This window comes from Ornithodoros turicata, chromosome 1 (genome assembly GCF_037126465.1).
Source record: "Ornithodoros turicata isolate Travis chromosome 1, ASM3712646v1, whole genome shotgun sequence".
In the NCBI taxonomy this organism is placed as follows: Eukaryota; Metazoa; Arthropoda; class Arachnida; order Ixodida; family Argasidae; genus Ornithodoros; species Ornithodoros turicata.
Window position 1 is genome coordinate 3,453,625 of NC_088201.1, and position 15,649 is coordinate 3,469,273.

Sequence of the window (15,649 nt, forward strand, 5' to 3'; positions counted from 1 at the left end):
AGCCACCCTCCCGTTGCACGTGTTCCTTCTTACGGCTCGCACAGGAGAAGCAGCTAATCAATGACGAACCCCCCTCTCTCCCTGCAGTGGTTCCGCTGCGCCGGGCAACGGACCGCAGACCTGCGCACACGCCGAGGCTTCGATCCACGACAACAATATCGCACGCTCGCCCCGTCGTGGTCTGGCAACACCGCGTGTCCAGGCTCTCGAATTTCGTGAATATTGCGACTATTGTTTCGAGTGATTGGACAGGAAGCCCGGACGAGTCCCGACGCCTGCCCTTGCTCGGTTGGCCCGTCGCGATGCGAGGTGCCGAGCCCCCGCGTCGCGAACCACCGCACATACCTCGCTAAGCCTAACGGCCCCCCGAGATGCAGCAGCGTAGCAAGATTCGTCGAGTCGTGGGCTCGGCTGCAGGGGCTCGCGCGCGGGGACCCGGCGCCCGCTTCTGAGCCCCGAATGCAGGCGGACAAGGCGACCATGGACTACATCAACACCCTCATGATCGGAGCGCACCGGGAAAGCGTCGCGCTCCCATCGCTCATCCTCGTTCCCAACTTGGGCGAACTGGTGCACCAGTTGAAGCACGACGTTCACTACGTCGTAGCGCCCGACGAGGACGCCAAAGCCAAGACGGACAACGCCGAGGATGACCTAGCCCTTGAGCTTTCCAAGCGGGACGCCAAATCGCCGGACCCGATTTTCGTTCCGGGGGACGCAATCAAGGTCTCGGGGCTCGACTTCTTGGGGACGGGAGACTGCCCTGCGATCAAGCACGACGTCGCCCTGGGCGCTGCAGACTACGCCGGAGTGCAGTTCATCAAGGTGGAGACATACGAAGACCAAAGCCTTAACTTGGATGGATTCACGGGAGAGTCTCCCCTCCTGCACGAGAACAGCAAGGACGTGGCCCTCAGCAACATCAACCAGGACCCATCCATGCTTTTGGATGATCTCACCAAGCACAGCACAGCTTTCGAAGAGACGGCGGACATGGCCGAGCTCTTTGCATCTCCCCTGGCCGAACAGAACACGGTCCAGAGCAGCAGCAGTCCAACTGTGGACGCCTACCTACAAGACAAGGAAAACAAGACGGAACAAACGAAAGAAGGAAAGAGTGTGCAGGAAGAGGACAGAGAAGACTCGAAACAGGCGGAATCTCCAGCCATATGCACGGCTACTCCGGGAAAGAGTCCAGGCGTCGACCTCAGCTCCCCCGTGGGCCTAAACGTCCTCCCTGTAGACTCTGTCATCCTAGGAAATTTCCTGTTGGTCCCAGATGCAATGTCGCCCGTCAAGTTCCAGGTAGGTTCCAATGTCTTGAATCTTTTTGGCAATTCTGCTTAGAAGGCCAGGTTACTTGCAGAGCAGTGAGCACAAAGACAAGTTCAAATACAGGAGCATTTAAACTTGTCTTCCGCTTACTTTTTTTTATAGTTTCTTAGCTCTCTAAGTTACAAGAATATCCGAGTGTTACATAAAACAGAAGACGCGCTCATTGAAAGAACGGTGCTGTCAGGGGCGAAACTCGAACCCTTGCAGGTCAAATGTGCTATATCTATTACACCACGCTGACATCGCGTGTCCCGTCTAACCAGACTCTATATACAGTTGACTTTCCAAAAATGGCCTCCATTTGTGACTAGCACGCCTAGCAGCAGTCACAATGGTCCGTGTCTCGCCCTTGTCTGCCACTACCTCCCCTTTTCCTTGATTTCCCAGTAAGTCATGAATGTCCTAGATATATCTGGAAGATGTAATGCGCGGGATATTGCCGTTGTATGGATTTGCGTGTGAGGCGAGTCAGCCTATGTTGGTGTGGCTGGACTGCGGAAGATTTCCACCACCCAGTACTGTGTTCATCACATCAGGCATGTGTGACCGAGCATTGTCGTAACGTCTGGGGTCGATGAGGGGTCTTTATTACTGTGTTGTCGAAATAAAGATTGCATATAGATCTTGCTTACCATTCATGGCAGTAGCTGAAACCGGGATGGGCGACGAAAGGATGTCACGTTAAACACCCCCCTAGTGTTGTTTCCATTTCTCATGGGCCACAGGTTATACATTGGGCATAGGCGAGGATTGTGTAAAAGCTGGTCGATTTCACATCAGGCAGGGATGTCCCCCATCGACCTCCTGGATTTTCATTATTTCTTTTATGTTTAGAAGCTCATCGTATATGATGATAAACCGTGGTAAAACGAATGATTTCTGCCAAATAGTTTTTGTGCAAAAAAAAAAAAAAAATAGAGAGAGAGAGAGAGAAATCAGGCCTTGAATTCGAGTGTTACAGGCCAAGCGCAAATTTTGGCGCGCAGGTGCAACGTTCTGTGGTATACAAAAAGGCGAACATGCTCTAGCGCGCAATCTTGTTCCCACTTCGAAGAGTCATTTCTCTGGCTGTAAATGTCCCTCGTTGCTGTACTTGGCATCAATTTACTCATATTTTAATTATCTTTCATTTGTTCTATTTATCGTGCGTGCACTCTCTGCAGATGTCTGCTGAAGCAAGCAAGACGTTGGGTTAAAAAAAAAAAGGATTTTGCGCGATCGTTTCTTGAAAAGGTCCTTTTTTATGTCATCTTGCAGGACATGGCCCGATGTTACTTTGCTGCAAAAAATTATGCTTCAAAAGGTGCACACTATAGCGATGAGCGGAGTTAAAACGCGACCCTACTCCGCGTGCGCGTCGAAACGAGGCTGGCGGAATCACGAGATGGCAGCTATCTGTCGATGTCTTACAACAAAGAAAATGGGCGACTCTGTGTGACCAAAAGCGAGAGTTTATGCACATATGTATTTACGAGGCTGCGAAAGCCGCAGCAGTATTTCGTAATGACCGTGATAAATGATTTCGTTTCTGAGAAAACGTCACCCATCTGTATTGGCTGTCCACTGCTCGGGCTATGAAAGTTTCTCGAGCTCCACTTTCCGACGTCTTTGCCTTGCCACGCATTGCAACCTTGTGTGCCAGGTTGATGCAGTGCGTTTATACCCATTCTTTTTTTTCGATTGAATTCAAAAAGAAGGCACGTCCTCAGCGCATTAGATGAGCAAGTGCGGAGCCCTTCCGTTTAGTGAACCTCGCTTTAGAGGCTTCTTCGTAGAAAGCCACGTTTTAGAGAACAACGTTTTAAGTAAAATGGCGACAGGTGACGTTTTAGCGAGAGTCGGTTTAGAGAATGACATTCTTAGCCAAGTGATCTACACTTCGCGGTGACTTCGGTATCGTTATTTTTTTTTTTTTTTCCTCTGTTGATATACGCGAAAACGTTGGGATACCCACAAAATCGTACGCTGAGCATATGAGGAAGCGAGGTTGTGGCAGCTTTGAGATTGAGCTTGCACAAGGGATTTAAATTTTCAAAACAGCGAGTATTATGCGCAATCTAATCTGGAGCATATCTGTCCCCTAGTTTTCCACGTATGTTCGCTGAAAGATTCGGTTTGACACGTGTTACGTTCTACCAGCCGATCTTTCTTTTTTTTTTTTTTTTTTTTGTCTTGGGTAGTAAGTAATTAGTAGTGGGTAGTTACAACTTGTGGTTAAACTTCTGGTAACTGCGTTACTCAGGTATTGGTAACTCCAACAACCACAGAGGCCGCTGCTAGTTTTCAAAATGGCGTCCGAAAACAGGTCCGTCGGCACACTTTCTGCGATAATAAAATTGGTCGGGTTCCACGGCCGAGTGGCGTTATTTTGTTGAGGGTGAACGTGCGCTGGCAGCAAAACAACTCATCGTTGCCGGCATCGCGCATAACGATGCTCATGAAGTAAAAGTCGTCGAAGTTTGGCTGCAAACTTCGGGCACATACGGGCAGCCGGTTCAATCACACGGCAGTGAAACTCCGCAGTTTCTGTTCTTGCACAGCTGGTCAGTCAGAAAAAGTGTAAACACGTCGTCGCACTACTGCTTCACTGCTACCAGTAAGTAAATTTATTTTCGTCCATGTAATTATAGCACCAGCGTGTCGAAAACTTAGCGTCTATTTGTGACACATTGCTACGGCATTCCTTCGGTAGGCGTCACCATTTGAAAGTTGGCTTCACCTCATTATCGAAAACGGACTTGGCGAGAGAATTTTAGAGCATCGAGAGAGTTTTAGTGCATCGTACGCTGTTGCCTTTGCGTAGAATGCACTAAAAAAACTCACTATTCTCTCGCACTCATTTCGTTTCGTCTGCTGAACAGGCGACGTTGCGGCTGTTTGCTTTATTCCCCTTTATTTATTATTATTTATGGAAAAGTTACTCAAAAGAAATAAGTTAGAGTTGGCCTTCAAAAATGGTAACTGAGTTGGAGTTAAAAAAAAGCAGCGTACATGTAATTCAAAATTTGTTTTAGCCTTTATGCTGTCCAAGCACAGTTACACTCAAGCAAAGCAAGGCGAAGACATCGGAAAGTGGAGCTTGAGAAACTTTCATAGCCCGAACAGCCAATACAGAAGAGTGACATTTTCTTAGAAACCGAGCGAATATCAGTTATAACGGTCATTACGAAATACTGCTTCCGTTTTCGCAGCCCTGTAAATGTACATGCACATAAGCTACCAATTTTGGTCACGCAGAGTCGCCCATTTTTTGGTTGCAAGACATCGACCGACCCAGCAGTGGCATAGCCACAAAAAATATTTCGGGGGTATGGTGAGTTTACATGGGGGAGGAGAATTTCACCCCCGCTTCCTTCTCCCAAATGCACTACCAAAGGTACAGTTTCGGTTGGGGGTGGGGGCGGGGAAACCCTCCATCTGGCTACGCCACTGACAGACCCATCCCGCGGTACCACCAGCAAGTGCTTTACCCAGGATTTCGTCCTTGGGCGGGGGTGTTGGGTTCTGCAAGGGGGGTGTATTTACATGCTTTTTACTCAATATTATGCAATCTCACAAGGTTTTTAGGGGGGTCTCCTCCAGATTTGGGGGGTGTAAGGGGGGGGGGGGGGGTCTGGATAAATCACTGCCACCATCAGCCCCGTTTCGACGCGCTCATACGCAGTGTGCACCTTTGAGCTGGTCAAGGCGTCCCGCTCTTCTTGTGAGAGCCAAGGTCGTGTTGATGACTGGAAGGTGGTCGGTTCGAATCCTATACCACCGGCTGTCCTGTCTGAGGTTTTTCCTGAGTCTTCCGAAGACTCTTCAGACGAATGTCGGCACAGTTCCTCCTGAAGTCGGCCCTGGACGCATACTAACCATCCTTTCTGCTGTCCTCTCTCCATCTATCCACACCTGTACACCGCTCATAGCCACAGTTGCTTCGCGGCGCTAACACGGAATTTAAAAAAGTGTGCACCTTTCGGAGCTTTTTTTTTTTTTTTTTTTTTGTAAAGTAAAGCTCTAACGTTGGGCCATGTCCTAGCCAAATATAAATGAAAGCAAAAGGGGACCTTTCGAGAAACGGTCACTTAAAATCCTCGTTTTTTTTTAAAGATACCCAACTTCTTGTTTGTTTCAGCAGACATCTGCAGACAGTGTACACGCATGATAGATAACCAACTGAAAGAGCATTAAAATCTGAGTAAGTTGATGCCAAATATAGTTGACGAGGGACATTTATAGAGCCAGAGAAATGACGCGTTCAAATGGGAACAAGATTGCGCGCTGGAGCATGTTCCCCATTTTTTATACCAGAGAGAGCGTTGCATCTGCGCGCCAAAAATTTGTGCTAGGCCTGCTAGCCTGGATGTATACCGCAGCATAAAAAAAAAGCGCAATCGTATCTTTTAAAACCAAGGAAAAACGCGGCTGCAAAAACGGCATAGACCTCTACTGAAGAAACGTCACCGTGACGTAGTCATGACGTTGAAGGACGAAGTGAAACCGAAACAGTTCGGGCGTAGAACACAGCAGTCTCACAAAGCCACATTCCTTCATAGAGGTCACGGGTGGCTTCTTTGACACACAGATGAGGTCACGTTTTTAGTCGCTTTTGCGTCTTCAGTGGCTAGGGTTGCCACCTTTCGGAGTTAAAAATACCGGCTGAGGGAGAGGATGTGGAATAGAGGGAAAGGAGGAAAGGGAAAGTGGGTGAGGAACGTTCTAGCTGGCTCGACACAACCACCAACAGCTTTGCACAACCACTGCTCAGTCCCCTCCGAACACAAGACGTAATGAATAACAATGATAATAATAATAACAATGAATAATCATAATAATGAATAACTAAGAAAACGACTGGCGACTGCGGAGTTAGGTCTGTGCTCCAGATTTATTCAAGGAATGTAGTGGAATGTGGAATGTTGAAGGAAAAACCCCGTAAAAGCCCTTATGAAAGGTCCTGCGCCACAAATACCGGCAAAAGGCTGCCGGTATCACCTTCTTACCGGCAACCGGCAGAGCGCTAATAACCGGCCGTGCCGGTATAATACCGGCCTGGTGGCAACCCTATCAGTGCCGTTCCCACTTCCCAGTCCACCACTAGACAAAAAAGTTGAGAACTCCGACTTAACATAACAAAATAAAGTTTACTCAGACGTTTCGTCCGTCATGCGACGGACATCATCAACATTTTTACTACCTTTTTTACTAACTCAACTTTTTCGTCTAGTTATGTCGTTTCCCGGCTTTTGGAGTATTTTTGCAGTCCACCACGGAAAGAAAACAAAAGACTTCATCCCAAGAGTTGCATCGTCTGAAAGTCAATGTCGTAACCCTGTGCGAAACGTGGTTTGTTATTACGACTTAGTTCGCGCTAGCTTTGTATAGAGACATCACGTGCACTCCGAGAGAAACTCGTGCCCTTCAGGCTCCAGAAGATGGAAGAGCCCGGTAGCCACCTTTAGAAAAGGGCTTCCGAAAAGATGGGGCTACTGGTAGAATGGAGCAGAACAAGCTAGTCATACAACTATGTAATAATATAATAATATGTAAAGAATTACACAAAAATCTTACAATGTGAGAAGCCACATTTAAACGTGGCTTTCTTGTGACTTATTGATCTTTCTTTCTTTTTTTGCTATAGTATAGTTCCACTTTACCAAGTTGGCGGCGCGTTGTACCATCTGACGTCATTTGTTTGTCTGCTGGGAAAGTGCGTAGTTCTTGTTTCGACTCATTCGGCCGTTCTTTGGCCACAATAAACTCATTCATTCATTTGCATAGCGAAATTGAGCGATGGATATTTCAACACACCTGCGCTTTTAAGCGTTTTTTAAACATGGAATGGCTTTCAATTCAATCGATTATCTCGATTTTCATGAATGAAGTTTAGGTAATTAGTGATCTTGTAGTTACATTCTTTCTTCGAGAGAATGTTCGCCTGGCCATATAACTCAACTGTAAAAACGGCACCTAGTTTGCTCTGCTAGTTTATTTCATAAAAATTCCGTAACGAATAAAAAAAAACACAAAAAAAAACACGCTGTATATAGATGATCGCGCCGGTTTTCCAGAAAGAGGGAAAAAGCACCGGTAAAGTTATGGTGTGACGTCACGTGCAAGTCATGTATATACAGGGTATTTCTTTTTAGCCTTTACAGAATTTTTATTGAAGAAGCTATGAGAGCAGTATAGATGTTGTTTTTGCAGTTGAGTGCTACGGCCAGGTGGACATGCTCAAGAAAGTATGCAACCACAAGATGGCTATTTACCTAAAATTAATTGACTCGTTAATTAGGGGATTTCAGGCAAAAGCGAAATAGCAGATTGAAAGACTATCCTAGTTGCAAGTCATTTCACGTTTAACGAATCCTGAAACACGCACGGGCGCATCCCCCGAATTTTGATATGCAAACGAGCCGAAACTGGGGGCGACCGGGGAGTACAGCGCTCGTTTCACGTTAGAGGGTCACGTGCTTTGAAGCAATAGAGATGATTGGAATAGGTACAGCTCAGCTGGCCAGATAAACCGCTTTCCGGCCCAGATTAGAGTCACTAAATAAGCTACGCTTCAGAGTATCGACACTTGAGTTCCAAGAGCGAGCATACGCCATCTTGTTTTCGAGTCAGGCTTCCCACGCGCAGGCGCACTGCCCACCTTAGCGCACGATGCCATCTATCGTGCGCGCGGGAAATGTTCCTTTCGTTTACAAGCAGCAGTTGACGGCCTTGAGCTCAACTTGCCATCTTTGGGACGCTCTACTTGACAATACATGGATTATCGCATAAGAATCAAACACGCTTCTGTATGACACAGCGAGCATTATGTTAGTCGTCTTCGATTCTCAAATGAGTATGGTACCGGTGTGGTGCGGAAACAAAATGGCGCTCCTGCTCTCCCTGGGACCTCAGTGTCGATACTCTGAAGCGAAGCTTTAGTGACTCTAGCCCAGATAAGCCTCCGTCGGCGAGGGTGACGTGCTTCTTAGGCGCGCCTTTTCAATTTTGTCCTATTTGCATATATAAAAACTTGGGGATTGATATTGTAACGCACGTGCGTGTTTGAGGATTTTTTAAAACGTGGAATGGGGTTCAACGAAGATAGTCTGTCAATCCGCTATCTCGCTTTTGCCCAAAATTCTTTAATTAAAAAGTTAAGGAATTTCAGGTAGTTAGTCGTCTGATCGTTACATACTCTCTTCCAGAGGATGTCCACTTGGCCGTAGAACTCAACCGCAAAAAAACATCATCTCCGCTGCTCTCTTAGCTTTTTTTATAAAAATTCTGCAAAGGCTAAAAATAAACACCCTGCATATAAAATAATAAAAATCCAGCAGGTCGATGGAACACCTCTGCCTGATCGGACGCAAAATGGGCCGGATGATTCCACGACGAGCATTTGCCTAGGGCCCCCTGAGTGCCGCAAACATTTCGAGATTACGTGACATACTGTGTAAAGATACTATTAATTTCCTCCATGGATAAGGTAGAATAACGATACAGTTACCTTTCTGAGACGTCTCTCGGACATTGATGGTATTACTGGGATGGTACTAATAGAAATCCCTTGCATATGAATGCGGCCGGTGGATGGCACTGAAGCCATCAGCAGCACCGGCCGAAACAGTGTCTTGTTTCCAGGTCCTCCACGAAGATGGCACCACAATCAAAGAGGTTAGCATCAACGCCATCTGCAAACTGGAAGGTGCCAGTCCGCTTGGCCGACAGCAGCCCAGCAGCAAGGCAATGGTGGAGGCCCCCGTGCGAAAGAGCGACACTCCCAAGGCGTCACGACCCTTCCGGTGCGAGATGTGCAGTGCCACTTTCAACCGCCTTGGCAATTACACACGTCACCAGAAGATCCACACAGTGCGCACCAAGGTGAGCCCCGTTCAATGTCTTACCTTTATACCGATATTACTGCACGTTCTAGCCTCACTTATGGAAGCGGGAGGGACGATAAAGAGGACTGCCAGGCACACAAAACACGGGAGTAAAAAAACGGGACTGGTGTACTTAAAAAGGGGAAAAAAGGGAGTGGGGAACTATACTTAACGTTTCGAGCGGACGCTCTTTATCAGAGCGATCAAAAGTACTGCCAGGCACACAAAACACGGGAGTAAAAACCGGGACTGGTGTACTTAAAAAGGGGAAAAAAGGGGGTGGGGAACTATACTTAACGTTTCTAGCGGACGCTCTTTATCAGAGCAATCAAAAGTACTGCCAGGCACACAAAACACGGGAGTAAAAACCGGGACTGGTGTACTTAAAAAGGGGGAAAAAGGGCGTGGGACACTATACTTAACGTTTCGAGCGGACGCTCTTTATCAGAGCGATCAAAAGTACTGCCAGGCACACAAAACACGGGAGTAAAAAAACGGGACTGGTGTACTTAAAAAGGGGAAAAAAGGGGGTGGTGAACTATACTTAACGTTTCGAGCGGACGCTCTTTATCAGAGCGATCAAAAGTACTGCCAGGCACACAAAACACGGGAGTAAAAACCGGGACTGGTGTACTTAAAAAGGGGGAAAAAGAGCGTGGGACACTATACTTAACGTTTCGAGCGGACGCTCTTTATCAGAGCGATCAAAAGTACTGCCAGGCACACAAAACACGGGAGTAAAAAAACGGGACTGGTGTACTTAAAAAGGGGAAAAAGGGCGTGGGGAACTATACTTAACGTTTCGAGCGGACACTCTTTATCAGAGCGATCAAAAGTACTGCCAGGCACACAAAACACGCGAGTAAAAACCGGGACTGGTGTACTTAAAAAGGGGAAAAAGGGCGTGGGGAACTATACTTAACGTTTCGAGTGGACACTCTTTATCAGAGCGATAAAAAGTACTGCCAGGCATACAAAACACGAGAGTAAAAACCAGGACTGGTGTACTTAAAAAGGGGAAAAAGGGCGTGGGGAACTATACTTAACGTTTCGAGCGGACGCTCTTTATCAGAGCGATCAAAAGTACTGCCAGGCACACAAAACACGCGAGTAAAAACCGGGACTGGTGTACTTAAAAAGGGGAAAAAAGGGAGGAACTATACTTAACGTTTCGAGCGGACGCTCTTTATCAGAGCGATCAAAAGTACTGCCAGGCACACAAAACACGCGAGTAAAAACCGGGACTGGTGTACTTAAAAAGGGGGAAAAAAGGGAGGAACTATACTTAACGTTTCGAGCGGACGCTCTTCATCTGCGGGCTGGGCAGTACGTTTGACATCCTCCGGCACTAGCTTCCCGTTCCTGCCCTTTTTTTTTTTCTGATGAAGAGCATCCGCTCGAAAGAAGTTAAGTATAGTTTTCCCCCCTTTTTAAGTACCACACCAGTCCCAGTTTTTACTCTTATGGAAGCGGGAATTACCTCCCTCCCACTGCCCGACAGGAGGACGAGCGGTTCCACTGCGACGAGTGCGGCAAGAGCTTCATCCAGAGGTGCGACCTAACCAGGCACCTCCACGTGCATGCCGGCACTGAGCCTCACCGGTGCTCGCTCTGTGGGAAAGGTTACATCCGCCACAGCGACCTGGTCACACACCAGCGGTTCCACAATAAAGAGAAGCCCTTCGGATGCCCGCACTGCGCAAAGGGCTTTTCACAGAGAGGTGAGACACCTTTCAGACTGCTCAACCGTTTTGTATTCTTCGTTGCCGCACGATGAGTATTTTGTTCGCGTTGTCCACCTTTTTTCCTTTTCACCTTGCACCAGGTATGGGAACACTATGATACGAGCAGTGCAGTGAAAAGCAGTAAAGTTAAGGAAGTCGTAAAAGTAATACGTAAATAATTGTTCTTCTATACGCGTATTAACGAGACGTACACTACTGGCTCTACTGAGCACACTGCCTCTGCGAGGAACGATGTTGGAGGAGCCCCGGACATTCCCATTGGTCCTCAGAAGCCTGTGACTTGTCCCAGTGGCGCTGCCCGCGTGGCTGGCATATGGTGGGGAACTTGTCGTGATGTCGCAGCCACATCAGTATCGGTATTCCAAGATCAGATTTTCTACGTAACGGTGGTGGCCCGGTGCGCTCCAACATTCTGCGCAGATGTGCTTTCCATTTGTAAACACCACCTTGAGGATCAGAAAGGGTTCTTTCACGTTTAAGAGTCCAGAGGTTTCGTCCCATGGCTTGTCCCAGTGAAAGCGTGAATCGAGTAAAACTTATTCCTCAAATAAACACAGAAAATTGGTCGAATGTGTAATAGAATTTGATCGTTTATGATCCAATTCCTAATAGGAGAATGCTGCAGGCAGTTCCCCATGGGTGGGAGGCAGCAGATGGGTCCTTCTCTCTCGATTCCAAAAACACCGTTCCATTGTTGCCACTTGACTTAATAAAACCAGAAACCACATGCGAATACCACATTATCCAGAACTACAAGCTCGAGGGGTGTTGCAAAAACATTGGGGGGGGAGGATGATAGGGGTCCGGATAAATCACTGACCACATGTACCCGATTTGGTTAGATAGAGCACTGCGGTGTACGTGTTGACCATCCCCGTGATACACAATGAAGTCTCCAATCACTGTGTGCGAGTCTCGTGTTGTTCATGTCAAGGGCCTTGTGTTTCACGGTTAAACCCGTTTTTACCCCCCCCCCCCCCCCAACTTGCATAATCATCACTTACAAAAAAAATCTGAAAACTAACTTGGCAGAGTGCCAATCCACCTACCGATGTGGGCCATGGAGAATGGCTGTTCCACATCTTGTGTTCACCTAAAATGTGAGAAGCTAGTTTTTTTACGTTTACATGTTTTTACGTAGATTTTTACAGCCAGATTTTTACCCCCAATTTTCAAAAAACGTAAAACCCAAAAACACAAGGCCCTATTCGTATCACCACCACGCATCGAGTCTCATCGAGTCAAGCGTGTGTATGTCCACCGTGTTCTCATTTCCTTAAAGTGACACCAGGTGGCGTTCTGCGCAGGTGATTTGAACCGACACTTGCGTTCCATCCATCTTCAAGTGAAGCCACTCATGTGTGGCCACTGCCACAAAAAGTTTGCAAAGGAAGCCACACTCATTCGGCACATGCGCACCTCGCACCGAGAGATGCTGCTCCAATCAGTGCTCAAAGGGTGAGACTTCGCTTTCTGCGTTTTACGTGCCTTGTTTGGAGCACTTCTTACTCCTCCCAACGTGCCCGTACCCTTCAAAGGGTTAGCACGACGTGAAGCACCTTGACATATCCATGCAAAATGACATAAGTTTTTTTTTTTTTTCTTTTTTCACACAGGCGTTAACAGGTCAGTTGACCCAAAAATGCAGAGCCTCAACATCACTGGAAGCAACCGCCCCCAGGCCACCAACGCGCTCGGTGGTTCCTCTCTCAGGGCAGTGTTCAGAGGTTGTTTTCATATTCTCAAAAGGTACTCCGCAAATGAACAATAATAGCACAGGCAGTGTTCGTGAATGTGTAACTTGTTCCGCAGGTTGAATGATGGTGTAGTAGCGGCGTTGTTGGCATGCGAGTTTGTTTTCTCAATCCCACATGTTAATCCGTTGCAACGTCCTTCCGTCTTACCGGAGTCTCCCTTTAATTTATGCCGTTCAAAAACGGCATTCCCGAAAAAAATATTCCCCTATACAGAAGACGCGTAAATTACGACGACCATCTCGGATTTGAGCTACCACGACGTAATGACGAGCTGTCTCCCGCCACGAAACGCCATCACCTTTCCCGGTCGCCCTCAGACTCCAAACCAAAACTGCCGGCAGTCCTGCAATGGTTCGAGAAGGCGCGGTTGCTGGGAGATGGACGTGTTACGAACGTCGCCACTGCTTTGCGAAGGCGTGCCAGTGCTTTCGGAAATGACAAGCAGCACTTAACGTTTGCGGATAGCATGTTTTTTTAGCTGCACCAACGTTCGGATTTTTCCAATACCGAAGCCACTGATTGTGTATTCGATTCAAATTCCAAACCAAATATATTCAAATAGTTCCAAAGCCGCACGTGCACGCCCAAAAGCGACGCAAAATTTATTTTAAAAAGCAAGCATTGCTTCGTACGAGGATTGGCATGATAAGCTGTCTTTGGGAAAGACTGGAGAAATTAAGGAATGTGAAGAGAACGGTTGTAAGCGAACAACTGGCTTTTACTGGCAAGCCAAGGATAAAACGTCTTTCAAAGCTGCTCGTAACAATATGCTGTACGTGCATTCGGTTACATTCGGGGCTGTTACTCTGTTGTAGTTGCTTCGGTCTTAAAAAGACTACACGCACTGGTATTAAGTCACTTAAAAACGTGAAATAATTCTTCCTCCACTTTCCAATCACCGCAGAAAAAGGGCCTCAACTACTGGCCGGAAGATCCGATAAGACGGAAGAGAGTTGCCCTGTTGTATTTCCAATACACGGCTGTGTGCTGGTTCTTCTTTTTCTAGCATTAGTTGAAAAGCTGCCTTCGGTAGAGGGTATTACGCGGCAAGTCGACCGACTTGTCCCTGTGATCGGCGCCGATGGGCGCCTCGCAAAACTCATGTCTTCCATTTCACAGAGGTATCGAAAATGCCTTCTCGGTGTCTGTAACTTCTGGCTGAATTTAGACGAGAGTTAATGTATTTTTGCTGTACAAGCGGACACTTCTTTAGCCTGTCCTTTTGTGTGTCTGTCGATGTAAGTCAACTTCAATGTTTCACAATGAAAACCAGGGCTTCCGCTAGTGTGTTCTCTTTGAGTCTCATAAACACAAGATCATCTTCGGTTCTACGTATATATACCACGAGGGGGAGTGCGATACGTCGTTGACCCACAGCTGTGTGTTGTGATTGGACAGAAGAGCAGTGTGTCCAGGTTATAAACAGTTGTTTCTTCGCTTCCTCTAGTAGCTACTTACCTTTCGATGGTTCAAACTTGGCACAGAGTCTCATTTTCAGCTTCAGCGTAAAAGCGGTTGCAACTATATAGTCGGGAGTTTGCAATATTGCACATCTAGTGATGCCGCGGCATGCAATGGTTCGGGAAATACATGTCGACGAAAAATTAAACTCGTCCTAGTCACTTTATCACAAAACGAAGTCCCATTCCAGGTTTGTACCACTTCACGAGTTAATGCAGAAAAGGAGGCTTTGTGCCAAGTTTGATCATCGAAATGGAAGGTAGACATTGCCAAGAAACAATCGTTTATCTTTGGACATCACGTAAGTCGCAGATTCTGGCTGCTATGGACCTCAGTATCTGTTTCGATAGCAGGGTGTGCACAGTTCAGATGTGAGCGGGAGGCTGAAATAATGGGCAATGTAGACAGGGTGTCTTTTCTTTAATAAGGGTAATTTTTAAGGGTAATTTTTTCTGGATTTTTGATTAAAAAAGGCTATGAGAGCAGCATAGATGCGGTTGAGGTATTGCGACCAGGCAGACATCCTCACGAAGACAGTATGTAACGACTACGTATGACTAATTACCTAGAATTCGTTAGTTCTTTAATTAGGGGATTTCGGACAAAAGTGAGGCAGAAGAATGGGAGACGACCATTGTTTGAAAGCGTTCCTACGCTCTTAAAAAGTCCTGAAACGAGTACGTGCCTTGAAATATCCAAATACTGTATAAGTGCTTAAATTCGCGGGCTCAATAATTCGCGAATTTGTGAGAAGCCAGGATCAGGCAATTATTCGCGGAACCTTAAATTCGCGGTACCGCGCTGCGTCCACCCTGCATCTTAGGGGCCATCCACCTTGAACTTCTTGGAAGAAGCTAATAAGAGGTATCCCAACTGGGTAACTCGTTCAATTTGTCTTCCTTTTGAGCACTTCTGACTGCAAGGGATGCGATTAGGGGGTCCTACTCGGCTCGTATCTGTGCCATTGCCCAATTGCCCTGTCTCCCGTCATCCCTGTCATCGCATCGAGCAGGTGCGATTGGCACTTGGTAGTGATGCGACAACTTTTCCAAAGGTCTATAGGCGCGACAGAGTGCATACGCGCTTTCTGGATGATCCAGGCTTACAAGGAACCGGAATCACGGGAGGCTTACATCCGCGGGGGATTCGTACGTGAAGGCAGGACTACAGTCTCCAGTTGCAGCGGCGAACTGAACACTTTGCGAGGCAATGCAGTGTAACAGCGTAAGAAACTCCGTATACATAAGTTGCCTCAGCGTCCTGGGTCAAATTTCTTACATATTTCTTTCACGTATTTTTCTGTCATTGGTTCGAATATTTCGCGGGACTTTAAATTCACGAAAAAAGGGCGTTCGCGAATTTCGCGAAAAATAGGTCCTCGCGAAAATTACTACTTATATAGTATTGCTATAGACCGCCGAATACTGCTATGCAAATGAGCCGAAATCAAAACCGTGCGCCTAAGGAACGCATGACCTTTGCCATT

At 47.0% G+C, this 15,649-nt stretch overlaps 1 protein-coding gene across 2 annotated transcripts; it reads left to right on the top strand.

The window, feature by feature from the left end:
• The first annotated feature begins 91 nt into the window (after nt 1-91).
• On the top strand, nt 92-14,699 carry LOC135396625 (zinc finger protein Gfi-1b-like). Of its 2 annotated transcripts, none has more exons than XM_064627697.1 (5): nt 92-1,305; nt 8,920-9,198; nt 10,702-10,921; nt 12,253-12,403; nt 12,562-14,699. In XM_064627697.1, exons 1-5 carry the CDS (start codon nt 460-462, stop codon nt 12,566-12,568), a joined length of 1,503 nt encoding a protein of 500 aa, XP_064483767.1. In that variant the 5' UTR covers nt 92-459; the 3' UTR covers nt 12,569-14,699. The 2 variants fall into 2 exon arrangements, with proteins under 2 accessions (XP_064483767.1, XP_064483776.1); XM_064627706.1 differs by having other exon boundaries at nt 8,959-9,198.
• The last annotated feature ends 950 nt before the right edge of the window (nt 14,700-15,649 follow it).

Bases quoted from the DNA above. Each gene is read 5' to 3' on its own strand.
- LOC135396625 (XM_064627697.1), top strand. From the start codon at position 460: ATGCAGGCGGACAAGGCGACCATGGACTACATCAACACCCTCATGATC. The intron at 1,306-8,919 runs GTAGGTTCCAAT...ATGGCACTGAAG, and splicing joins TGTCGCCCGTCAAGTTCCAG to CCATCAGCAGCACCGGCCGA. The intron at 10,922-12,252 runs GTGAGACACCTT...CGTTCTGCGCAG, and splicing joins AAAGGGCTTTTCACAGAGAG to GTGATTTGAACCGACACTTG.